Here is a 24529-nt window from a genome sequence, read left to right on the forward strand (position 1 = left end):
CAAGTAGATTTTTGTGATATGCGAAAATCTAACGATGACGGATGTACAACGTCGGCCCACTTCTTTTTAATCCTCCGCGTAGCCCGGCCCCCAGGCTGCGCGAACGATCTCTTGGGACCCTATTTAAATAGAGCCGTATTCTGCTTGCCTCCCCTCTCGGAATCTCGCGAAGCCTCGAATGGTCGGCTCGTGGATGTGGGGGACGGCCGGAGCGCTGGGCATATCGATTATTAATCCTGGTCAGGCTCGCAAAAAGCATCCATTTGCCGCATTTGCGGGGCTCAGAGTCGTCGAATCGTAAAGGAGAAAATGCGCATAAAGCGCGTTCGGTCGGTAGATGCGAAGGATCAAGTTGTCTGAGAGAGAAAGAGGACCATGAAGTACATAAATTATTGTATTTTGGTTGACCTTGGCCTGCGGATCAGGCGATGGTGATTGGCACGCCATCAGGAACACTGCATAACACTAGCACAAAGCCTGGAATCGACCTCGAACAACCACTTGGAGACCAGTTCCCAGGCGATGATGCCATACTTGCAGCTCGTTGTTCCATTCGGCTTGCTTCGGCTATGTTAGGCTACCGTTAAAATGTTACTAATACTTTGTGTTGAACATCTGGTACAGAGAGTCCCTAAAGAGCCCCAACAACGCATATGTGACCTGGTCATGTGCCTGTAAATGTTTATTCGTTGATTTGCACGACGCTCGTACGACGAAGCGCTGCGTATGCCTCAGACGCCTTCGATATATATACAACACAAAAAAGCACCGGGAACCAGATGCGGAACATTCAGGACATGGTCACCGAAGGCCGTTGCCGTAGATTTAACAGCAGAGTAGCAGTCTGCCAGCATTCATGTCGACTATCCATACAAGTCCCTTCAACCGGACCAAGCTCTATCATTTAAACAATCATATTGGAATCGAAAAGGCATCACACACTCGGCTGAACCTTGGTCAATTGCTCCGCGCACCTCCTTTGGCTGCCCGTAGTTCCTCCATCTTTGCCACACGCTTCTTGAATTCCTCGTATTGGCATTTTTCGTATGTGTGCCTTTCGGTCTGTAATAAGAATAACATTGGTTACCGTTCCGACATAGTTTGATTCCTACTTTTCACGCGGGGATCGTACCTCGCACTTCCACGGCAGGTAAAACTCTTTTTGGCGGCATCGATTGAGAGGAATCAAGAGGTGAGCGCACGAGTCTCGATAAGCCAGCGGAAGGCGGGCATCGGACATCTCCTTAGGAGATGCCGAAACAGCTGTGCCAACGTCGTGTCCAGTCAGCTCGGAGAACAAACCCATTGCCAGCAATTTGAGTGACCATACCACTGCCATTTGACAGACCAACGGACTCTGCGACGGTCATGTTGCACGGAGTTGCAGCGAAACGCAATTCCAATAGTCGTTCACGCTCATCGCAAGCTCGACGGAGGAGCAAGGCGGTTGGCGGACTTGCGCAGATCCCGTGACCTCACGTGACCAAAATCGCCAAGATTTTCCGAAACTGGACTAGCGCGTCGTTTCCACTTTACGCGCCCGCTCCGCCCTCGTCGCGTCTGTGTCCTCCGCACATGCAAATCATCGCGTTTGACAGGTGAAACGCTCGTGAATGAGCCACCCGTGGCTGAAAAGTGCTGTTTTTATTTTTTGATTGATTGGACAAAGTCACATCTCGGTCTGGGCTCTAGTGTACATGGGACTTGCCTAGTGCGACGGAAGCCTCACCATCCCTTCTTTTGCTGACCGCCCAACTCACTCTGAACTTCGAGTCAGTCGAGACTCACCAACCCTCGCGATGGCGGGGACAGGGCATAGTGGTATATACTCTGCCACTTATAGTGGTGTGAGTCAGGAACGGTTGGCTAGCTTGTGGTGTCAGGTTTGCTAACATTGAGCGATTTTAGGTGCCGGTCTATGAGTTCAAGGTCGATGGAGACAGTGTTATGCGCCGGAGATCTGACGATTGGATCAATGCGACACACATTCTCAAGGTAGCTGGATTTGACAAGCCTGCAAGAACCCGTATCCTGGAACGTGAGGTCCAGAAGGGTGTGCACGAAAAAGTGCAGGGTGGATATGGAAAATATCAAGGTATTCTTTACTCTTCTCCTTGGGCCTTGGGCAACTGTTGACGTATTCATAGGCACTTGGATACCACTCTCTGATGGTCGCGTACTTGCGGAGAGAAATAATATTTTGGATAAGCTACTTCCTATCTTTGATTTTGTACCTGGGGATAGAAGTCCTCCTCCAGCACCTAAACATGCGATTGCGTCGAGGCCACGAGGCCCACGAGCCTCTACGGTCAGGAGAAGACTGGATGCTTCAATGCCTATGCATGATCCGAGAATGGGTGTTTCGACCTTCTCGCAGGATCAATATGAAAATTCTGCTCCGGGCCTTGAAGATGAAGAAATAGTGGACCCTGATCAGACGACACTGGAATCAGAATCGATGCTGGCCGATGAGGAAATGATCTCGTCTCAGCATTCGAATCATGCGCGAAAACGAAGGCGCGGTCCTGATGGTACTCCACTAATGTCGCCCAGCGAACAGGAGCATATCCTATATGGCGATCAACTGCTTGACTACTTCATGACAGTAGGTGACGCTCCCGAAGCGGCACGTGTACAACCTCCTGTTCCACCTCCGAATTTTCAAGTCAACCGCCCGATTGATGATCAAGGGAATACTGCTCTTCACTGGGCTGCCGCAATGGGCGATTTGGAGATCGTTCAGGATCTCATCAACAGGGGTGCGGACGTTCGTGCGCTGTCGGTCCATGAGGAGACGCCTCTAGTGAGGGCTGTCTTGTTTACCAATAACTATGAGAAGAAAACATTTCCGGCCCTGGTCAATCTTTTACAGGAGAATATCACGTTCCGCGACTGGTTCGGAGCCACCGTTTTTCATCATCTGGCGGAGACCACGCGGAGCAAAGGAAAATGGAAAAGTGCTAAATACTATTGCGAAGTCCTTCTACAAAAGCTACGCGACTCGTATTCGCGCGAGGATCTTGATATGCTTCTCTCATGTCAGGACTCGAACGGCGACACCCCTGCCCTAGTCGCCGCTCGAAATGGTAACTTTCGCCTTACGCACCTCTTTCTTCTGCACCATCCTGAGTCCGGGAACTTGGTCAATAAAAAGGGCGAAACCGCGATCGGCATTCTGGAGAGTGCCAATTCCCAACAATTCATCCCCAATCATCCACCGTCTAGTGTCACGCATGGCAACGATCACACAGATGCCGATTTGTTGGAATCTGGTGATTTTGACAATGGCCCGAGCCGCCCCGGTGCGTCGCGCGATGGGGTCTCCTCGGAATTGCAGTCCAAGATCACAGCCATAATGGAAGAAGCTAACCGGAAGTTAACCCAAGCCTATGGAAACGCCACTGTCGATCAGAATAATGCAAACGATGGAACGAATCCAGAGGCTTTGTATGAGCAATTAGAGGCTGATCGACGCGCCATTCAGAAAGAATCGATGGCATTGTCATCGGCAGAGAAGGACGCCGAGCCCTTTGAGGCTCAGATGGCTCGATACGAAGCCGTGCGTCAACGATGCGAATCCCTCGTGGAGAGGATGCAGCGCAAAGAGCTGGCAGAACGATTCTCGTCACTGTCACCCGAAACGAAAACTGCTCGCCGATCAGATCCGCCCGACGTGACCGAACTCAAAGAGCTGTATCACCTCGCACGGGAATTGACGATAGCCCAAAAGCGGCGTCGAGCAACTGTCCGGGATTTGATCCAGCAGAAGGCGGATGCCGGAGTCAGCGCGAAACTCGACATGCATCGGAAACTCGTTGCTCTTGCTACCGGACTGAAAGAAGAGGAACTTGATCCGATGGTGGGCGAACTGGCGGAGACATTAGAGTTTGACCGCATGAACGGCAAGACCTCGGGACCGGCCGCTGACGGACAGTCCAACCGAGTAACGAACTCGACTGCAAAGCAAAACGCCGTTCCTGTCGATGCATGATGCCTCGATCATGCAGTTTATTCGCGCAGTTATCTGTTTGGTCTTCTGCCCCTCCCTCATATTGCACCTCATCTCGTCGACCAAACCCACCCTGTCTACCGCCTCTGGACTGTATTTGACGTTGCGATAGCTCCTGCTATTCCCCTGTGCTATGCATGTTTGGGCTCTCTGATACCCAGTTTTGCATCTCCGCTGTGTATCATGTCGTGTGTTACTATGTTGTGTACTCGTACATTGTTGGCGTTGGCAATGACTTGGATGTTGACGGGAGTTGAATGGTGGTTGTATTAATGCGTCTATGTTTCCTACTGTACTAACGTGCTTCTCTATCATGAAATACGTGAGTGTTGCATGCATGCAGAAGTTCTGTAGTAAAGAGGCGTCGATTACGAACTATGCAGAGTTGGAAAGACCAGAGAATGTCTAATAACAATGCTGATATGCCCAATCTACCCTCATCTCAACGCCGACGCTAGGAAAAAATGTCAAAAAAAACAAACCCGCCCTGATGTCATGCATGCACCATTCTAGTAATAAGAATGTGTGTATAACGAAAGAGATGAGACGAGAGGAACTTCATGCCCTGACCAGGGCAGCTTCGTCCGACCGAACAGTCCCCTTCGACGAAGACTTGGAATACGGCGAAGCGGCAGCCTTTGACGTGGCGGAGCGACGACCCGCTTCTGGGTACAAAGTCGAAGTCGGCACTGTCGGCGCCGGGACGAGCGAGGAATCTCTCATCCTGCGTAGCCTCTCCACGCGTATATCACTCTGGGCACCTGACAGGATAGGATCGAGCGGGTCAGGCCGCCAGGCGCCAGGAATTCGACCACCAGGACTGCCGGGAGGAGGGGGTGGACCCAGCCCAAGATGGCGACTGCCCAATGGTGCGATCCCTGACGATGTGACGCCGCCTTCTGCCCACATGCGGACACGCTGCACCTTGCGCAGTTTCATGAGGCCGTACATGCTGACGAAGAGTGTGCTCAGGAAGCAGAACGCGGAGACGGCGCCAAAGCCAAAGTCGGACTCCTCGATGAAGTTCTTCAGGTTCATGCCGTAGAAGGAGGAGATTAATGTGCCGGCGGCGAGGCCGAGAGTGGCGATGCTGAATTTAAGGTCGAGGAGCATTAGGGAGTTGCGGTTTGCGTCGAGAATGGCTCTGACTCTGCATTAAATGAGCATTAAAACACATTTGAGAGTGGTGTTGTGAACTTACACTTCCTCGGTGTTGCGGATAGCCGTCACCAAGCTCCCACTTGCCTGAACAATCTCATCACAGACCTTGTGATAAGATTCGAGAAGCATCTCCACCTCCTGGTGGTCAGACTCTTCTCGCACAATTCCCTTGCGGCGTTCAGAGAGATACATGGCAGCGAGGTCATCGTCTGCCTCGAGAAGATCCTCAATCGCATCACGAACCAGGCGCGCCTTTTGTTCGAAGCTGCCCAGCTTCTTCGAATAGATCAGCAAATGCCTGAGCTTGTCGCGATCAATGTCCTCCTCGAGGGCTCGCAGCACACGCACGACCGGCTCCCGAACACCTTCGAATTCCGCCTCCAGTCCACTCGTCACGCTGATTAAAACGGCTTCCAGGGCTCGAAACTCGTAAGCGAGTGCACCGGCCGTTTGAGACTGGCGCAGTTTGCCCTCGAGATCGTACATGAAAACTGATTGCGAGTACGAGTTTGTTGATCCATATGCGTCAAAAACGAGTACCTTGTCGGCTTTGATCAGGACTCGCAAATGAAGGAGCGAGATCAAAATGGCCGTCGGTCGAACGAGGATATGCGGGAGAACTGAGGAATCGATTTTTCGCAAATCGCGTGGCAATAAGCCATACTAGACATTCCAATCAGCCCCAATTTACTTATTTTCGAGTCCAGTATGGCTAAGAGGTACCTTTGCAATCAATTCACTTTTCCGATACTCCCCATTCACCAATGTGACATTGCCGTTCTCATCAAACTCCGTACATCGTAGCCGAGGCTCATTGATCTTGGTCGCTAGCGTTCGCCCGAGGTTGAACAGATTACCCTCTGCTCCCTCGTCGGTAAACGTGGTAGCATACGGCGAAGGTGAATATTGTGCAGCTGCATTGCGATCATTGATCACTTCTCGAACCCTGCGCAGATCCAACAGCCGTCGAAGCCAACCCCTGCTCTTTGTCGACGCATATCGTGAAAGTATATTCGACGCAACAATATTCACGTCCGTGATTGGAAGTGAAATAGGACTCCGTACACGCGCTAAGGACTTTGTTGACTTTCTCGACGGGGTTGGCGAAAGGAACGCGAACAACGAAGCCTCGAGCTGGGCGCGGCACGGCGCCGGGTTCAAGTTCCGCCAATTCGATGCAGATCGACCGGCGCTAGCATGTCTGGATCGAGAGGAATGCCATGTTGATGACGACTCAGAACTCGATGTAGTAGGGTTCGGAGTAAAGAAAAAGACCGATTCGGACTGAGAGCGGAGAAAACGGAGCAAGGAAATCGACGGGGCAGAGGGCTTGAGAGACGGCGACGCTAGCATCTCTCTGTCTTGTCGTGAATTGTCCAATTCATGTGTCGTAACCTCGTCATGAAGGCCGCGCTGATTTCTCTATCGTCTTTCCCGTACCCAAGTTTTTGGGCTGGGCTTTGCGCGGATCAACGATTATCCGAGCACGTGCCGATATCTCTATCGCCCGGGACGAGGCATAAAGAACGACCATGGAATTTTCCATCAGGAACACTTCTGTGCTGGCTACATTAGCTGCAGGCTCTAGTATTTCTGCGGGTGAAGATGTCTCGTTTTGGCTGTCGTACAAGCACAGTAACGTGCTAAGGGGAGGAAATTCAAACAGCCAGCTCCGGTCCGACATCAAAGCGACTCTTGAGAAGGGAAATGAAATTTTGAAATCTGTATGAAGTGGTTGAACTAGCGGCCAGTTAATACCTGCTGCATCTATCAGACGATTCTGAAAATATCTTTATTCGGTAAATGATACGAGAGGTTGTGTCCAGCGTCTATCTTCGTTGATCCATGGCTCTGATCCTTCCCAAGGACCAAAAATCTGCTTAAGACATTATAGTACGGAATACTTCGTACTGAGATCCTAAATTGAGGATAATGCGATGAACGCTTGAGTAACAAGTAGTATTTGATATATAAATATGCCAGGCAAAGGCGCTGTTCCAGCTGTGGAAACATGGGCACGACACCTCAACAGCGTTCGAATGTCACCGGTATTCGATGCCTTATATCAAACCAAACTATTATAATATCCAATAACAGTGACCAGAAGAACACCGCAAAGAAGCGAGTTCAAACACTTTGTGGTAAAGGCAAACGCCTGAATCACCAGTCGTCGTCATCCTCCTTCTCGTCATCTGCAAATATCAATATTGTAGTCAAGTATATAGAGGAAAAAGATACTTACCACTTCCGCTGACTTTCTGCTTCCGCTTAGCAAGAGCATCTTGGATAGCACCCGCGAGTCCTGTTGCCGGAGTAGCACTGGGCTTCGGTGCCGAGGGACCATCATTAGCCGCGCCTGGAACCATCGCGGCACTGCGATCTCGTTTCTCAGAATCCTTAACTTTCCGCAGAGTAGTTCCACTACGGATGGCAGCCATGAGTTCGTCTCGACCACCACCTCCCACAGCGGGAAGAGATGGCGGTGCACCACCGCTAGGTGGCGGTGGAGGAGGAGGAACTCCAGAAGATGGCGGTGGAGGCGGTGGTGGTGGAACTCCTGCAGAAGGAGGGGGCGGCGGAGGAGGAGGAACGCCCGAAGACGGAGGAGGCGGAGGAGGAGGAGGAACGCCTGAAGACGGAGGTGGTGGCGGTGGTGGTGGAGCCCCGTGAAGATGGAGGTGGTGGCGGAGGAGCGTGGCGGTGCCCCAGAGAATGGAGGAGGTGGCGGAGGAGGAGGAGCTCCAGATGACGGGGGAGGTGGTGGAGGAGCGGGAGCCGCCGAGGGCGGCGGAGGTGGTGGGGGTGCTGGAGCTGCCGAAGGGGGTGGTGGAGGAGGAGGAGCAGACGGAGCCACCGTGGGAGGCGGCGGTGGGGGAGCGGGGGGAGCTTCAGTGGAAACTGGCCGTCGCGGAGGAGGTGCAGGGGCTGACTGCGGTGGAGAAGGCACTGGACGCGACGCCGCGGGAGGCGGCGGCGGTGCTGGAGAAGCTCTCGGAGGTGGCGGAGGAGGCCCGGATGTCGTTGGAGGTGCCTGAGGAACTCTAGAGGGAAGCGGAGGGGGCTGCGGGCTGACAGCTCGAGGCGGCGGAGGCGGTGGTCCATGTGCCGGTCCTCGACTCGGGGGTGCCGGTGGAGCGGACACTTTGCGATCACTCAATAGATTCGGCTCTGATTTGGAAGGAGACTGGTCTTCCAGAGGCGATTTCGATGGCCTTGGTGGCGGGGGTGGACCAGGCGTTGTACCGGATGATGCTCGCGGTCGTGCACCAGCGGCCAGGTTGGACTTGGCATACTTGCCAGCATCTGCAATTGGCGGGGGCGCTCGGAATTTAGGCCGAGGCGGCGACGGCTCCTTGGGGCTTGTGGATGTCGTTGATTCTCCCTCATGTCCAGCAGGAGATGCATCGATGCGTCCACGTCTCGAGGGCGGAGGTGGGGGTGGGCCGCGGCGACCTCCACTACTGCTGCCGGTGTTCTGCGGGCTCAGCGGAGCAGACCTTGGTGGTGGAGGGGCTGATGGAGGAGGCGGAGGAGGAGCTTTTGATCGTCTTTGATCCTCTGCCGGAGAAGGCGACGAACGTTGCGCGGTGTCTTCAGCGCCGTTTGCCTGCTTACTTTCAATGTAAGATCGGATAAAATCCTTATTTTCTCTGATTTGATCTTCCGTAATCCCCATTTCTCTCAACTCCGCGAGAACCTCTTTGATAGCTGGATCGTCGTCGTCCAGCGACGACTCCGGCTTCTTCGCTGGTGCCGGCGCTGGCGGCGGTGGCGGGGCTGCAGCTGGAGCAGGAGAGGGCGGTGCGGGCGAAGGGGATCCGCGGTGCAGAAGGCTACCAAAGAGCGAACGTCCCGAGCTTTTCCCGTTCGACGGAGCTGCGGGACCTTGGCCACGAGTAGCGGAGAACGGAGTAGCCTTTGTTTCTTTGCTGGCATGCTTTTCCCGCTCATTCATCTTCTTCAAGAAGGTCTTGGCTTCTTTCTCATCTGCAAATGAGAACGCGGCGGGGCACTCCTCGAGTTCGAATGTATGGAAGAAGGTGCGGTCCTGATTGTATGGGAAGCCATCGTAGATCTCCTGGTCCCAGATCACGCCTCGACCAGCGGGCTGGTACGAGAATGAGGTTAGTAAATGGGATTGGAGTTTACCAGTTCTCGACACCTACCGAAATATCGACCAGTTTGAGCCAAAACGTATGGCCAACCAGATCATTGGCGAGGACCGCGGCGCCTTGTAGGCCTGTGTACGTCCATCGATGAGGATCGGGGTGGGCAACATAGAGTCGGGCGACTCCCACGGCGAGAATCTTGTTGCCTGGTTTAGGAACGGTTCTCTTTACCGTTTCCTTGTCGGCATCGCTAAGAATTGAAGGCATGGCGAGCTCCCGGAAGAGGTTCAGTCAATGCGCAAGTAATCAAGGCAACGTGTGGCAACCGATCAGCAGTGTCCCTCTGGACACATTGCAATCAAGGTGGCAGCGGATGACCTGGTCAAGGATGATAGAGCTCAGTTTTAATCGATCCTTGAAACTGGAAAACAAACAAGCCGGCAGGAGGGTTCCGGAACACAAAAATACTGAGAAAGTCCAATTAAGGGGAATGCAACACCGATAGATATACGCAAAGCCATGCAGAGTCTGGCGATGATAGCCAAGGCGCAGCGGTTCAACTCGAGCTGATGGACGACGTGCAGTTCACGCTAATCCATATTGGTATTAGTGTGACCCCGCCGTAATAATGTCACGTGACTACGCGCAGCCCCGTCACGTTCTGGGCTCAGATCGCGCTTCAAGTCGGCACCAAAGCGCGATATGAAATAGGAGTCCTCATGTCCGAACGTCCGAATGTGCAGGTGAAGCTATCACTGCCGTTGGTGCGTAATATGGCTTGTGGAGAGGTTTGGTTGGCTGTGCTGACTGGCGGTTATCTAGCAATTCCAACAGGACCTATTCAACGAGCTCCGCGCCGAAGATGAGCTCGTCGTCCTTGCTCGAGGCCTCGGCCTTCTCCGTCTCGTGACAAATTTGCTTCACACATACGATGCTGCAGGGAATAACTTGGTGCTGGTGGTGGGAGCTGACGACCGGGAAAATGAGTGGATCGGTGAAGGTGTGCCTTACGAGGAGCGCGGTGATTGCGAGAATCGAATGGCTAAGATCCTGAGCAGCTCTCGCGGAGCATTATGCCATCAGCAAGACTCCCCTGGCCCGTGGGCTGAAAGTTATCAATACGGACAAAGCTACGGTCCCCATGAGGTTCGCGATCTCCGGAGAGTAATCGTGTTGAGAGAGGCTGACTGTGGAACAGGGAGAAGATCTATGCGCAGGGAGGAGTCTTGAGCGTGACATCCCGCATTCTCGCGGTGGATCTTCTTTCTAGTACGCAGATTTCCCTTCGTTGAATTTCTACAGATATCACTGACAGTAATTAGAGCTTCTGGATCCGGAGAAAATCACTGGCATGATAGTCCTTCATGCGGAGCGGTACGGTCACCGGCTTCCTCCAAAAATGGCTCACTCTAATTGTTGATAGTGTTGTGGCAACATCTCTAGAGGCGTTCATTGTCCGTATATATCGGCAATTTAACAAAGTTGGCTTTCTTAAGGCCTTTTCGGACAGCCCAGAGCCCCTCACCGTTGGTTTTTCGCCCCTCGCAAACACGCTACAGAATCTCTTCTTGCGCAAGCCATCATTATGGCCTCGATTCCATGTTACTGTTGCTGAATCGTTAGAGGGCCGTCGCAAAGCAGAGGTGATTGAGCTCGAAGTTCCCATGACTGACAAGATGCGAGAAATCCAAAATGCTGTCCTGGAGTGTGTCGAAACTACTGTATCAGAATTGAAAAAGGCAAATACAGGCCTTGACATGGAAGATTGGACAGTGGACAGTGCCTTGCATAGAAACTTTGATGTGGTAATCAGACGGCAGTTGGATCCCATTTGGCACCGTGTTAGTTTCCGCACGCGGCAAATGGTAGCAGACCTGTCGGTCTTGAGATCTATCTTGCAGTAAGTCTGCTCTATTAATCAGGTTGAGGCACCTTTTACTGATTTTGAAGCTCCCTTCTCACGTATGATGCGGTGTCTTTATTGAAGTATCTCGATACAATTATTGCAGCACACTCTGCACCACCAGGGTCAACAAAACACAACTACTCGCCATGGCTGTTTTTGGACGCTGCGCATGTTCTGTTTGAGACCGCCAAATCGAGAGTTTATAGGGGCAAGATTACGGGATCAGATGTAGCCGACTCTTCCATTTCGTTCCCCTCTACTTTACAGCCGGTCCTGGAGGAACAGCCAAAATGGCAAGCCCTGGCCGATGTCCTTCAAGAGATCGAGCAAGACATCTACTTTAATCCGGTTCGTGACGATTCGAATAACGTTATTCTGATCATGTGCAGCGATCAGCGTACCTGCCGGCAGCTTCGAGAATACCTAGAATCGAGACATGTGAAACCCGAATTGAATTCCGACAATGACGCTAATAATGATGAAGATGCGTCAAGCGATGACGATGGCGGTAGATCCGCTGAGTTGATGATGCGCCGGAAACTGCGGGAGTATCTGAACTGGAAGTTGAACTTTGCGCGTGCAAAGAATGATCTCTATTCAACAAGCACTGAAACAAAACCGAGCCAAACGATCACAACGAGCCGCGCTCCGCCAAATAAGCGGCGACGGGTCCGGGGAGGAAGCAGCGCCGCTGCCACTAGCGGGCGAGGTGCGACTGATAGTGTGCAAGTTGATGTTGAGGCACCTGGACAAGTGTCGGAGTTACTGAACAATCTTGAACCAAAAGCCGCGGAGGAGAGCGTGAAGAATGAGGTTGTGATTGATGATTTGCAGGATGCGGAAGACTATTATGAACTTTACGACATGAGCGACCTCATCATGATTCATCCCTACGATGGCGATATGGACGAACGGATTCTGGAAGAGGCCCGTCCCCGGTATATCATCATGTATGAGCCTGACGCTGCATTTATTCGGCGCGTTGAGGTATATCGAAGTTCTCATACGGATCGGAATGTGCGCGTTTATTTCATGTACTACGGTGGCTCTGTCGAAGAACAGCGGTACCTCAGCGCTGTCCGGCGGGAGAAAGACGCGTTCACGAAACTGATCAAAGAGAGAAGGGTACGGGAAACATTCGATATAAAAGGGGTCTGTTTTATATCGCTAACAATGATTCCAGAGCATGGCAGTGACCCTCACGCATGATCCCAGCCAGGAAGACCCAGAGGAAAAATTCCTTCGCACAGTAAATACTCGCATCGCGGGCGGCGGACGCCTGGCAGCTACGTCATCACCACCAACCGTCGTTGTTGACGTCCGCGAGATTCGAAGCGCGCTGCCTTCCCTACTGCATGGCCGAAGCATGCAGGTGGTTCCGTGCCAGTTGACGGTCGGCGACTACGTGCTCACACCGGAAATCTGCGTCGAACGCAAGTCAGTGCGCGATTTGATCAGCTCTCTCAAGAACGGGCGGCTGTACAACCAGGTGGAGATGATGCTGCAGCACTACCGCAACCCCGTGCTGCTGATCGAGTTCGACCAGAACAAGTCCTTCACCTTTGATGCCTTTGCGTCCGCATCGATGCCCAGCACAAGCTTCCTGTCTGACTACGTCTTCACCTCCTCGGGCACACCGGCAACCGCCGCTGCAGCAAGCAGCTCCCTCGTCAACCCGGCGAGCCCGCGATCCATCCAGCATCTCCTCGTCCTTCTCACTCTATCGTTTCCAACCCTGCGGATCATCTGGTCATCTTCCCCTTCCCAAACAGCCGAAATCTTCGCAGAACTCAAGAAAAACGCTCCCGAGCCTGACCCCCTTCGTGCAGTGCAGGTCGGCCTTGATGTTGATATCACCGGCGATTCCTCCTCTTCCTCACAGCGCAGCGGCAACGGCATCATAGCTGCCGCGGGAATCGAGCATCGTACATTCAACCAACTGCCGCAGGATATGCTGCGCGCGGTTCCCGGCGTGACGCCGCCTGTTCTGGACCGACTGATTCGGGAGACTAGCAATATCCATGAGCTTGCGAATATGGAGGTTGAGGATCTTGATCCTTTGGTTGGGAAGGAAACGGCAAGAAAGATTGTGGGGTTCTTTAAAAGGAACGTATTTGAGAATGAGGAGAAGCAGAGTTCATCATCATGACTTACGGTTTTTGGCTACAAGCATGAATGGCCATTGAATTCTGACGAGAAAAAGAGAGGGCATCTTGGTTTCAATGTCTATATACATCATGCATATGCAAAATTATCCCATTCTATGAGGTCATCGAAAGCGAAGCAGGAAACGAAGAAATGAAATCGAGAAATTTATAATAAGGGACCATAACAAAATAGGCGTACTTTTGCGTATTTCCATTGCAATGATGATATTGAACTCTGAAACAGGAATTACGAAACAAGTCAATTGCAAGCAAGTCACCCGTTCATCACTCCTGCCGTTGCAAGTAAAGCGTAGTCCCAGGGAGATAATGCGCACAGAGTCGCCGTCGAGAGTCGCTCAGCATTCGAGCACGTCCGACCGGACCGATGTGGAGAGTGGGCAAAATGATGCCTTCGAGTCCGATATGCATGGTCTGACCGAGAGTGGCGGTTTGTCTCGATGATTAAAGCCGGGTTGAATTATCCCGGTATAATCATTGCTTTGGTTGGACGGATAAAGGGCACGGTGTGCCCGTAGGGCGGCCGCCCTGCCCGAATGTGAGGCTGTTGATGAGACAGAGAGGATTTTAAATCTCGTCGACGTCGATCTCCTTCTCGTCGGCCGTCTCGCGATCCTCGTCGAACTCGACGTTATCCTCGAAGCCCTCGTGGCCGTAGGTGTCGGTCTCGTTGATCTTGGCGTTCTCAGGCAACTCGCCATAGGCCTTGAGACTGCGGGCTTCGTCGGCGCTGTACTTGAGGATCACGTCGCCCTTCTGATCCTGGTAATCGCGGAGCGAGAGGAGGATGATGTCGCCCTGGTTGATCCACACCTTCTTGCGCAGCTTGCCACGAATGTGCGCCAGCCGCTTCTCGCCATCAAAGCACTGCGCCTCGAGACGGCCGTTGCCCAGCATCTTGATCACCTGGGCATACTCCTGGCCCTCCTCCTTGAAGATAAGCTCCCGCTTCTCGTTGTCGTTTTCATTCTTTCCGCGACGGCGGTTCTTTCCACCCTGTTGTTGTGCAAAGTACGTGGTCAGCTGCTGCACGGTGGCGAATGAATAAATTCAAGTCGTAACTTACCTTTCCCTTGTTCTTCGGCATGTTGGTCCGCTCAAGTCGTTACACACGCTCTACTCGAAGAAATGCAGACGATGTGATGGTGTTTCTTGATAGTGTCGTGGACAAAGAGGGGCGAGGAGGGGAATTTAAAGCCCTTTACTATTTAAATTTTCGGTTCCCAAAACCAAATTCCCTCCCGCCTCGTTTTCGGCCTGATTCGCTGTTTCTGCCTCAGGCTCGCCACTTGCTGCACGTGCATCCCGCCAATCACAGGCGACAGTTTTATTCACCTGCATCTGCCAGCAGTCAAGCATCGACTGCTGAGGCCTGTGACAACGCCAGCAGAGTATTCGTGCAGCTGGTTGTCTGCAATCGGTGAGTTGTCTGCTGGGCTCCTTTTTGACCAGAGGCTGACCAGATCTCAGGCCCTATCCTGGGCAACGACAATATGTGTCATTCAGCTTCTGGTTCATAGTAGCAGTCCGTCAGAAGCAGCAAGATGCTTGCGCCGCCGCCGTTCACGACCGTCGAGTCGAAGCTCCCGGCACTATGGCCGCTCCTCATGACCGAACTCTACGCTGCTCGGTATCATAACAAATGCCTCATGAGCCCGTACACGGAACGCTACGTTCTCTACCCGACGCCTTTGCGAGCCAAATTCCTGTGGGAGCATCGACACCGTGACTTCAACACCCTCTGGTGGAGAGTCGAAGTTGGCCATCTTCCATTTAAAAAGGTCGTGCGAACATGGATTGCGAGGCGCATGCGACAAGCGTTTCGGACGGCATTGTACCAGCAAGGCTTTGATGCTCAAGGGCGACCGCTACCAGCGGCAGAGATCCAAGGCAAGGAAATTCCGAGTCGCCGTTCGGGAATTGCCGGCACTGTTGCCATCACGGCAACAGACAAGACGAAGAAGGCGTCGGATGTACAGATACAGAAGGAGATGAACGCTGTGGTGGAAAAGTTGGTCACGGTCGCTCGCAAGACTCTGCCTAGTGGGACCGCTGCCAGTCAAAAGCTAGACTAGAACTCATTCGTTGCACAAATTCATTCATGTAGAGCTATGTAGATGAGACCTGCTACTAATGAGCAAAGAAATGCTGAGATATTCCACTCGCCATCACTTGCCCAGGAGTTTATCAAAATTTCCCAATTAGGCAAGACGGGCCGCGCGGCAGAAGAGCTGTGGCTGATCATCCCTGCATGCATCGCATGCAATCTTCTAAAGCCATTCCCCATCGACCCCTGAGTCTCAATCGACTCTCTGTATTGAAATTGATTGCCACGCGATTAGTCTGCGGGCAATAGACGGCATTGGCAGTCGTCGAAAATGCTGGTCTCCCTGACCGTGGGCAAGGTTGACGCCGGCGTCGCGGTGTTGTTGACGCAGGACAACCGACTGGTAGGGATCTAATCGCATCGTCCATATTCGAGAAACCCTTTTCATTTCTAACGTGCCGGGATTTGCAGATTGAGTTCCCGTCGGTTCTTCTGCCAAGCAACATTAGCTCCGGCAGTATCGTCGACATTGAAGTCTCACGAAATCTAGCCGCGGAAGCGAAGAGCGTCGCCGACTTTCAAGCTCTGCAGAAGCGCATCCTAAACACATACGGACTGCGCACTCCATCGCCTCCAGTCCTCCGTCTCCGCAATGCGACCCAGACCTCGCTCGTTCTCGAATGGGATCCCATCAATCTGGCGACAGCATCCCTCAAATCATTATCGCTCTACCGCAATGGATCCAAAGCTGGGTCGATACCACGGCCCCTGGAGACGCTGAGCACGAAGATCAGCGGTCTCGCAATCGATACCGAATACACGTTCCATCTGGTGCTACGCACGACGGCCGGCACGTATCAGTCAGAGAAGTTGGTCTGCCGAACACACAAAATGACGGATCTGTCTGGTATTACGGTCACGCCGGGCATCATGTCTCCGCAACAGAAGGAGGCTCTGGCGCGTGCGCTCGAGCGCATCGGTGGCAAGATGGTGGATACGGTTCGCATCGATACTACGCACTTTGTCTGCACCGAGGGGCGAGGTTCACTGTGGGAAAAGGCAGTGGAGATGAACATCCCCGTCGTGCGGCCAGAGTGGGTTGACGCCTGCGAAGCCGAGGGAACCATTGTCAGTGTGCGAAGCTACTATCTGAATGCTGACCCGCGGCATCGACAGCTGGGAACGCGGCCCATCTCGCAGCAGGTCCAGCAGCATCGGTCCACGGCGTCTACATCTACAGCTCCTCCTAGTGCGCCTGCCACCGCCCCGGCTGGCGGTCAACCCGAGCCTGCATCACAGTCTGGCACTGAACAAGCCCCTGAGAAGCCGCCGACGCCGTTCCCCGGCGGCTCGGAGGATGCCAAGAGCCAGAGTGAGGGCGAAAGGCCGCCCACCCCTCCACCAAAGGACCGCACGGCTTCCCCGGAGGAAAAGCAGGAAGCGAAAGCACAGAAAGAGGGCGAAGCGAATGTAAAGAGCGAGGAGAAGCCAGGGGAAGGAGCCACTGAAGGCGCCGCTGAGGGTGCGGTTGAGGAAGGCGCGGCGGAATCACATGATCAGTCCGAGGAGGAAGAAGCTGAGGATCGATCCACAACTGAGACAACAACGGAGCAGCACGAGCAACGTGAGGAAAATGGGGAATCCAGCAAGAGCCCGACAGAGGAGAAACTGGATGAGGTCCCCTTGTAACGAGGACGCAGATCTATTTCCGGAGCCGAGGAGCGGAACTTGGTGTCTCTCGATGGAGCCATCACACGAGAGTACATATTTAGCTATCAAATCAAAATAATCATAGTATGCATAAAGATAGAGGTCAGACAGGGAAAGCCGTGTTTGAGGCATTGCTCGTTCATAGCATTCCGTAAATGCTCAAACTGTCTTGACCTGAGATATGTTAGTCGGCCGGAACCCGTCACTCGAAATAGATTGCGTATGTGCTTCAGTGTGACGAATATGACAGGCCAGGCTGCACCTGCAGCAACGCAAGTTCATGCAGAGTGGAAACCGCACACATGTCACGCTTGATGGAGCGGTGACTCAAGTTGTGATTGACAATCTCCGTGTCTATCGAAGCGAGCGTCTTTATCGCTCGCTTACTCCATAGGCACACACACTCCTCGAGTCCCGATGCGCAAATCGTTGTTTTCCCAGAGGGCTGTATGTACATCACGGGATTCACGGATCTCTTGAAACAGCTATCCGTGCTTCAGCTGCCGTTGATCGGCTCGGCACGATTGGCGTAGCCGTGCACGAAGATGCGCCGCGGTACTCGGTAGGTTTTAAGTTTAAAAAAAAAAAAAAAAGGGGCCCGACAGCATGCGATTGGCATACTATTAAACTTGGCAGCAAGCTCGGTTACCATTTCTCGCTTCTGCAGAATCACGAAGTGGCCGGTCCGTGTGTGATAGGGAACTCGGCAGTTCTTTATCTTAGCGTGAATGATTTCCCCAAGTATGGAGTACAGAGTTCGTATGAATATTACGGCGTACAAATCGTCAGGGGCCGCAACCTCAGCGCCGGACTGTAATTACTAGGTGATGAGTTATTCCTGGCTTGAAACGTCACCTGTACTCCGTACTCGTACGATCAACCCGATTCCATACCGACCTTGCTACCAAACTTATGTTACTACTCGTATGATTGGCCAGATTTGTGATTGAGTCAGCAATGCGACCAATGGAAAGACACGTGGCCGTCCATACGTTCGCATTACGCCTTATGATAGCGTGTATCCGTAAATAAAATTTCATAGCCTAAATAGTTGACCTAAAAGGAGTTTTGCTCAGCTATTGTTTTGGAGTTGTTGCTCTTCGTTTCACCGCAATTAACCAGTGAAGTGATTGAAGTCGCAACCTCGGATTACACTTTGTGTACAAAAGTTCAATTTTGTTTTTAGGCCTTACAAAAGAACAATGCAGGTACCTACGGTAGCTAACTCTCGGTACGGAGTCTTTTTTGCAGGAGGAAAACGGGGGCAATCCGCAGTGGACCGCAGGTTTGCTTTCGTATCTTTCCCGTTTGGGTGAATGAGGCCTTGGACCAGTAGCCACCTCCGTCACCTCCGTGGTCCACGTCAGTCGCCCTCCACAAGGACGCTGAATATTCGTAAACTCTAATGCAATAATACGATCGTGATGACAGTGCCGATCTGATCAATGGAGGATCGATCTGACACTCTCTTTGAGACTGGTCACAAAGGAATCGGAATCCCCATGCGGCTCACTTGAATCCCATTGTTCTGGCTTTTGGCCGCTAGCACATCGAACTAGAGGCTCTGGTGGGGATGAAAACAAAAGCCACCCCCGGCGCATAAGGCATTGGCGCTTTTTAGGTTATGGATTTGATATCTACATAGGTTATCTAGATTTCGAGCACGGAGTAAAGGGAGTTGGTTCGGTTGGGCCTCCAGGCGGAAGAGTCTTGGTGCATCCAATCCCAAAAGTCTTGTCCCTGAACGCCAAGCCCATAGTCGGAAGACACCCAATGGAACGTTCCTGCAGGTGGAAAAATAGCCCCTGGCAGAAGAACCTGGGCGTCTGCCCATCGATCGCTGAGTGGTGGGGGAAACCAGGGCACGAGGACACGCCGGGATCGAAGCCTGAACGCAACGGGATCGTAGGCCTGGGATTGGAGGAATCCTGTCGGGAGTTTGCCTGGCATCGTGGGCCGGGATTGGAGGGCAGCCGGGAACAACAAAGACTAACCCTCACTAAGACTTCCCTCCGGAGAAAGAAAAAAGTCTTTAGGCGCAAACAATACGAGGGGATACTAGCCTAACCAATATATTTTAAATTGCCGCTTTGCCTCCCTCATTATTGTTTTTCTTTCTTCCCGCACAAAGCCGCGTTCAACGAAGACTTCTCTTCAGTCCGTTCGCTCTCGACTTTTCTTGCTCTCTGCAGCACTTTCGCTCGTTCTAAAAGACACCAACGCTCGTTTACCGACCGTCAACAATGGCGTTCACCAAGTCTCTGATCGTCTCCGTCGCCGCCCTGCCGCTGCTGTCGGCTGCTGCGGACGTGCCGCTTGTTGGCAAGCGCGCCAACCTCCTCGACACCCGCGCGACTTGCGCGCCGGGCTACGTCCCTGCCTGCCCTGGTGAGTTACGCAGTTTTTTCCGATTCACGGCCATATGAGTCATGTGCTGACGAGGTCTTCCTTCCATTTAGTTGGCATCCCGTGCGTTCCTCCGGGTGCTATCTGCTGCTCTGATGGCGTCCACTATGCCATGCCGCCCAATACCTGCCCGGATGGCACTGATCCTGTCGCCACCGCCCCCGAAAGCAGCTCGGCGACTGCCCAGCCGACGGCCTCGTCCTCGGCTCCTCCGGCGAGCTCTAGCGCGGCCCAGCCGACTGATGTGCCGCCCAGCAGCAGCAGCAGCAGCGTCGTTGTTCCCACCGGCACTGGCCAGCTGCCTGGTCCCACTGATACTGGTTCTCCTGAGAACCCGCCCTTCCCGGGTGCTGCCTCGGCCGTCAAGGGCTCCCTGGGTCTGGCCGTTGGCGCTGCTCTCCTTGCCATGATGTAAAATGAAATGGCACGATAGGGCTTAGGACTAGGGACGAGAAATGGGAGGATTGTCTGTACTTTATCTTCTCTTCTTCGTCGTTTACACTCTCTGTGCCTTGAAGGCTGTGCATGATAGGCACAGAGGGCGTAATCAATTTTCACACTAGTTTTTCGTTGAACGATGCTACGCTCTGTATATATGTCTCCATGAAATGTCTGCACTTGCCATTCATCGATGCGACGCCTTCTAACCATTCTTGTAGCATATGCCTGAGCCAAAGACTCGATGTTCCTAGTGACGCGCGCATCGCCCAACCCTCGCCTGTTAACAACAGATCTACTCTACGAATACATCGTTTTTCCTCCTCGATTGTCCTCGAACGCTGGTACAGGGGTTCTATTAATCGCCGAAATAACTCCAGTATCTTTCGGATTAAATGACGGTTGAAGTTACGCAGAAGCAAGAAAAACAATTCCTTTGTTATGATGACCCAAAATGGCTCGTCTGAATTCTCGCAAAAGCCCTAGAATGATAGGCTCATAGTTATTTTATCCTCGTCTCAGTCTTTGATTGTGAAGATCTGTTCAGACGAGAATATGCTTCTGCGCTCCCTAATTTCTGCGTTCTAGGCCCTCGTCCCATGTCCATTCGTAGCTGAGGGATCCTCGAATATGAAACGGGCTTCAGCTCGTGTCCGGCATCACAGCTTTTGCAGGCAACCAATCTGAAAGATTCGTTGCTGTAATCTTTGGTGACGTCATGGCTTTGAACTCGGCCTAATACACGCTGACAATATGCTTCTGTAAGGCTAGTACGGCGTACCTCCATACGAGAACGATCGATTAAACCGAGCTCTGTTAGTGTCGGGTCTGGCCTGGTCGGTGTTCTGAATCGCGGAAACCAAGGAAAGAGTGTGGCATCCCTCACTGATGGTTAACGAGGCCCGAAAGTGATTCCAAGATCTTTTTGGTGGCGTCGATATCGATAAATCGAAGAGCTTGGCAGCGGCAGAATATTGAGAGCTGAGCAATTTCAACCCGGAATAGGAAGGGGAAACGCTATCAGAGCCGGTAGGTAAAGTTGTCAAGTTAGGGCTCAATTCGTCAGATGATCCTGCCATTCCAAATCACAAACACTTCGCATAATAATGCTCTTTCTTCGATGTCCATTTATCCTGTTTACGTTTCGGATACAATCATATTAAGTAACTGAATGAGTCTCATTTCATGAACCTTTTTGTTCTCCAGTTGGCATGACATTGCGAAAGATTACCATGTTAGGAAAATAAATATTCGCATGAAGTCATCAACCCCAATCCTGTAACCGCAAGCGAATAATGCCCATTTCAGACACTATTCGAACCCCCCAGACTACGCCGATTGCCTTTTGACGGACTATTCCGCTCACCATGTCCATCCCAACTCCCTCGACCGGAAGGATGGTCGGCCGCACTACTCGCTCCCTTACTAAACAAAGATGACGAGCCATGTCCGACCGACTCCCCACCAGACATGCACTTGATGGCGTCCCAGAAACCACCCTGGCATTGCACAGGACTATTTAAAAATCCCGGGCTGGCCGGGTTACTCCGCAAGCTTTCCGCGTCATGCGAAACGCCCGCATCAAGCGCCGCGATCAGCGCCGCATGCAGCATCCGGTTTTGCCTCTCCAGAGCTGCGATTCGCGCCTTGAGTTGCTGGATGAGCTGCGCTTGCGACGGTTCCGAACTAGCGGAGATTGGCATTGATGGTTTTTTAGTGATTGACTTTTCGCTGGCCCGATGGTGTGTGGAATCGGCGAGGGCCAGGGCGGGGGGGAAAGGCTTGTTCCGTGCATTGTGATCGTCAGGGTGGGCATTGTCTGCGACGGTTTCTGGATGGGCTTCATTGCTCGGACGTCTTGCGCTGGTGGATGATCCCTCATCGCCACCTTCGTCATCGGAGGATGGCAGGGACGGATCGGAGCGCAGCATATTGTTATGGCTAGCTGCGCCCTGGCCGGTGCGTTGCTTTTTACTAGTAATAGTTGTATGCGGCGAAATGCTCGACTCTGTGCCGGAGCTGCTCTTTATGCTGACGCTTCGCGAAACTCCGCCCTCGTAGCTGCCGCACGTTGTAGCAGATACCGGAGTCGAAGGGATTGGACTCGAGCCGCGACGAATAGGAGGGTCTGCGGGCAGAAGCACCGAAGGTGCTGGTCCGGGAGGACTCATTATCCTTTCTGAGCGGAACCTGATGTGTGTACTGCTGCTGTTGTTGCTGTTGTCCCTCTTTTGGGCCGGCGCGGTCGCCACATCCTTCGCCCTCAGCACATGGAATTTCTCATTGCGGTTCTCGAGGCGGCTTTCACAGCGAGCAGGCGAGATACCGCGACGCGCTTCTGGACTATCTGCAAACTGGCTTGGTGGTGGTGGAACAGAGAACTGCTTACTGCTGTCCGGCTCGCCGTTGTTTGACCCGAGAGTAGGACTGTCATGCTTGTCTCCTGAAGAATTCACCAATCTACTCCCCACGTCATTAGGTTTCAGCCGTTTCTGATGGTCATCTTCTGACTGCGGGCTGTTTGTTGCTTCCGGTACAGAAGGCAGTGGCCTTGCCGGAGCGGGCGAGGGGGGCGGAGACATGCTATGCGGGAAATTCCCCATGGAGAGAAGCGAAATTCCCGGTGGACTTGGGCTGGCCTTTCTCTTCTTGGGACTCTGCCCGGTGGCGGAAGTCGCACTGCGAAGCCGTCGAGGCTGAGTGGCAGATGGAGTCGAGGAGTGCATGTCCTGCGTGGAGGAAAATATGGTCTCTGTGGGACTAACGGCGTTTCGAGCCTGTGTTTTTTCGTTCGCGGACATGACCACGGTGTCCAGGGTTGTTGCGGCAAAGGCATTGCGCATAGCTGCCTTGCTTGACACTCGGGGCGGCGGCAGGCATCCAGCGGGCAGTCTTGGAGGAGAATTCTTGTGGCCATGCTCTGACTTGGCTTCCCTGCTTTGGCCTTCGGTGGATGGGGATGAGCTAGAACCCGCTTTGGAGGTAGGGCTTGCCTTACCATTTGGCGAATTGCTGTCAGCGTCTTTCTTCTTCTCAGGGAGCTCTGTGTTGACAATGTCGGAATACCCGTCACGACCCTGGTTCCTCCCCGCCATCGGCGCTGGACTGCTATTGCTATGTTTCCGCCGCGGCTGCGTCACCGGTGTTCCAAGGGTATTGCTTGTGTTGGACTGTCGCTGCGAAGAATATCCCTGGTCACTGCCCCTACGGACCTGATCCTGAGCACCAACATGAACCTTGCCATTCTCATGCGACCCGCGCTCGTGTCTAGAGGGCGAGCCCGATTGCGGTTCCGGGAATGACACAGACCACTCGAACAACGCAGTCAAATCGTCGAGATTGAACAGATCTGACGCCGCTGACTTGTCCTTCTCGGCGCCACTACTGTTAGTCTGCGTCTGCGAGGGTGATCTCACGCTGGCGGCATCATCGAGCCACGGCCGGCCAATGGCCTCGACATCACGTTTGCGCATCGGCCGCGATGGATCCCACATATGATCGCCAACCTCGGCGGCCTCGGGAAGAAACCCGTACTGCTGCAAGAGTGAGAGCTGTCGAGACTGAAGGTCTTGTGATGCTGCTCGCTGGGTATTTTCCTCTTCTCGTGTCCCCGCTGCCGCCGAGGCTGTGGCAGACGATTTCTCTTTTCTGGTGCCTCCCTTTGGCAACCCGCGCTGCCAAAGACGACGGTGTCCAGTCTTGTGGGGTTGATGGTTATTATTATTATCGATGGATGTTGCTGTTGTTGCTGTCACCGCTGGACCCGGTCCCCCGTCGCTGCTATTGTGGTTGTTATCACTGTGTCGAGAGGGTGGCGGCTTGTCCATCTGGAAGAACTTCACCAACTCCATCAGGTGCTCGTCACGCATGGGCCTCTGCGATGCCCCGGCGGAACGCGGCCGGGCTTTGTCGAACCTCGGAATTTGCGGAAGGGCCTGTAGTTCCTCCATCATTTTCGATGTTTCAAACTATGTATTACCACCAATCATTCGTCCGGACGCAATTGCTTCACGTTTAATGTCCTATGACGAGTCAGCCCAGTTGCTTGCACTGAATGATGGCGGTAAAGAACACACATGAATCAATCGATCAGTTTCACAACAGTAGTATCAACGTTGACGAGAACGAAATGGGTGCAACAATGACTATGATGTTTTCAATCTCGCCACTCCCAAGGGATAGGAAACGCAAGGCTATTTCAGGAAGCTTCAAGCAGCGGATCTGGACCTATATCCCTGTTTCTTGGAGGTAGGATTGATCAGATGTCAGAAAACCGGGGACTGGATTCTTTCTACGCCACAGGCGTATGACGGACAAGTAAGCAACAGGCATATCAACTGATTTCCCGGAGCGTCGATATATTTGCGAAAGGCTTTGAGTTCGACTATCTACGGAAAACTTCTTATGTGCTTAACTAATCGATGTATTGAGATCAAAGCTTTTCATCTCCACTCATTGTTTATAGCTTTCTTTTACGCGTTCATAGCCCACAATTGTATACAAAGGACACAAAGTGGAATCGATATGATATTGATGGAAACAATTGACGAAAGCAATTCCCAAGATTGAGCCCATATC

At 52.8% G+C, this 24529-nt stretch overlaps 12 protein-coding genes across 12 annotated transcripts; 6 read left to right on the plus strand and 6 right to left on the minus strand.

The window, feature by feature from the left end:
* Positions 1–18: 18 nt before the first annotated feature.
* VTN49DRAFT_2409 (uncharacterized protein) lies at positions 19–908 on the plus strand (the record flags this gene model as incomplete). Its single annotated transcript, XM_069410131.1, has 2 exons — positions 19–181; positions 736–908. 2 exons carry the CDS (start codon positions 19–21, stop codon positions 906–908), a joined length of 336 nt encoding a protein of 111 aa, XP_069268967.1.
* Positions 909–957: 49 nt separating this feature from the next.
* Positions 958–1339, minus strand: VTN49DRAFT_2410 (uncharacterized protein; the record flags this gene model as incomplete). The annotated part of the gene is made up of 2 exons (XM_069410133.1): positions 958–1062; positions 1133–1339. 2 exons carry the CDS (start codon positions 1337–1339, stop codon positions 958–960), a joined length of 312 nt encoding a protein of 103 aa, XP_069268968.1.
* Positions 1340–1799: 460 nt separating this feature from the next.
* Positions 1800–3991, plus strand: VTN49DRAFT_2411 (uncharacterized protein; the record flags this gene model as incomplete). The annotated part of the gene is made up of 3 exons (XM_069410134.1): positions 1800–1847; positions 1909–2095; positions 2148–3991. 3 exons carry the CDS (start codon positions 1800–1802, stop codon positions 3989–3991), a joined length of 2079 nt encoding a protein of 692 aa, XP_069268969.1.
* A 576-nt stretch (positions 3992–4567) lies between these two features.
* Positions 4568–6523, minus strand: VTN49DRAFT_2412 (uncharacterized protein; the record flags this gene model as incomplete). Its single annotated transcript, XM_069410135.1, has 3 exons — positions 4568–5159; positions 5211–5833; positions 5894–6523. The coding sequence occupies 3 exons, from the start codon at positions 6521–6523 to the stop codon at positions 4568–4570; spliced, it is 1845 nt and encodes a 614-aa protein (XP_069268970.1).
* A 725-nt stretch (positions 6524–7248) lies between these two features.
* Positions 7249–9546, minus strand: VTN49DRAFT_2413 (uncharacterized protein; the record flags this gene model as incomplete). Its single annotated transcript, XM_069410136.1, has 3 exons — positions 7249–7362; positions 7413–9278; positions 9337–9546. The coding sequence occupies 3 exons, from the start codon at positions 9544–9546 to the stop codon at positions 7249–7251; spliced, it is 2190 nt and encodes a 729-aa protein (XP_069268971.1).
* A 452-nt stretch (positions 9547–9998) lies between these two features.
* On the plus strand, positions 9999–13334 carry VTN49DRAFT_2414 (uncharacterized protein; the record flags this gene model as incomplete). Its single annotated transcript, XM_069410137.1, has 8 exons — positions 9999–10043; positions 10102–10279; positions 10338–10425; positions 10478–10548; positions 10602–10653; positions 10703–11179; positions 11230–12310; positions 12369–13334. The coding sequence occupies 8 exons, from the start codon at positions 9999–10001 to the stop codon at positions 13332–13334; spliced, it is 2958 nt and encodes a 985-aa protein (XP_069268972.1).
* A 583-nt stretch (positions 13335–13917) lies between these two features.
* On the minus strand, positions 13918–14437 carry VTN49DRAFT_2415 (uncharacterized protein; the record flags this gene model as incomplete). The annotated part of the gene is made up of 2 exons (XM_069410138.1): positions 13918–14346; positions 14417–14437. 2 exons carry the CDS (start codon positions 14435–14437, stop codon positions 13918–13920), a joined length of 450 nt encoding a protein of 149 aa, XP_069268973.1.
* A 457-nt stretch (positions 14438–14894) lies between these two features.
* On the plus strand, positions 14895–15425 carry VTN49DRAFT_2416 (uncharacterized protein; the record flags this gene model as incomplete). Its single annotated transcript, XM_069410139.1, has 1 exon — positions 14895–15425. The coding sequence occupies one exon, from the start codon at positions 14895–14897 to the stop codon at positions 15423–15425; it is 531 nt and encodes a 176-aa protein (XP_069268974.1).
* Positions 15426–15728: 303 nt separating this feature from the next.
* VTN49DRAFT_2417 (uncharacterized protein) lies at positions 15729–17086 on the plus strand (the record flags this gene model as incomplete). Its single annotated transcript, XM_069410140.1, has 2 exons — positions 15729–15800; positions 15869–17086. The coding sequence occupies 2 exons, from the start codon at positions 15729–15731 to the stop codon at positions 17084–17086; spliced, it is 1290 nt and encodes a 429-aa protein (XP_069268975.1).
* A 1794-nt stretch (positions 17087–18880) lies between these two features.
* On the plus strand, positions 18881–19609 carry VTN49DRAFT_2418 (uncharacterized protein; the record flags this gene model as incomplete). Its single annotated transcript, XM_069410141.1, has 3 exons — positions 18881–19012; positions 19239–19495; positions 19567–19609. 3 exons carry the CDS (start codon positions 18881–18883, stop codon positions 19607–19609), a joined length of 432 nt encoding a protein of 143 aa, XP_069268976.1.
* A 9-nt stretch (positions 19610–19618) lies between these two features.
* Positions 19619–20164, minus strand: VTN49DRAFT_2419 (uncharacterized protein; the record flags this gene model as incomplete). The annotated part of the gene is made up of 1 exon (XM_069410142.1): positions 19619–20164. One exon carries the CDS (start codon positions 20162–20164, stop codon positions 19619–19621), a length of 546 nt encoding a protein of 181 aa, XP_069268977.1.
* Positions 20165–21255: 1091 nt separating this feature from the next.
* VTN49DRAFT_2420 (uncharacterized protein) lies at positions 21256–23904 on the minus strand (the record flags this gene model as incomplete). Its single annotated transcript, XM_069410144.1, has 2 exons — positions 21256–22895; positions 22950–23904. The coding sequence occupies 2 exons, from the start codon at positions 23902–23904 to the stop codon at positions 21256–21258; spliced, it is 2595 nt and encodes an 864-aa protein (XP_069268978.1).
* Between the last annotated feature and the right edge of the window lie 625 nt (positions 23905–24529).

The sequence above is a fragment of the Thermomyces lanuginosus genome (assembly GCF_041956635.1).
Source record: "Thermomyces lanuginosus strain ATCC 200065 unplaced genomic scaffold VTN49scaffold_27, whole genome shotgun sequence".
Lineage (NCBI taxonomy): Eukaryota > Fungi > Ascomycota > Eurotiomycetes > Eurotiales > Trichocomaceae > Thermomyces > Thermomyces lanuginosus.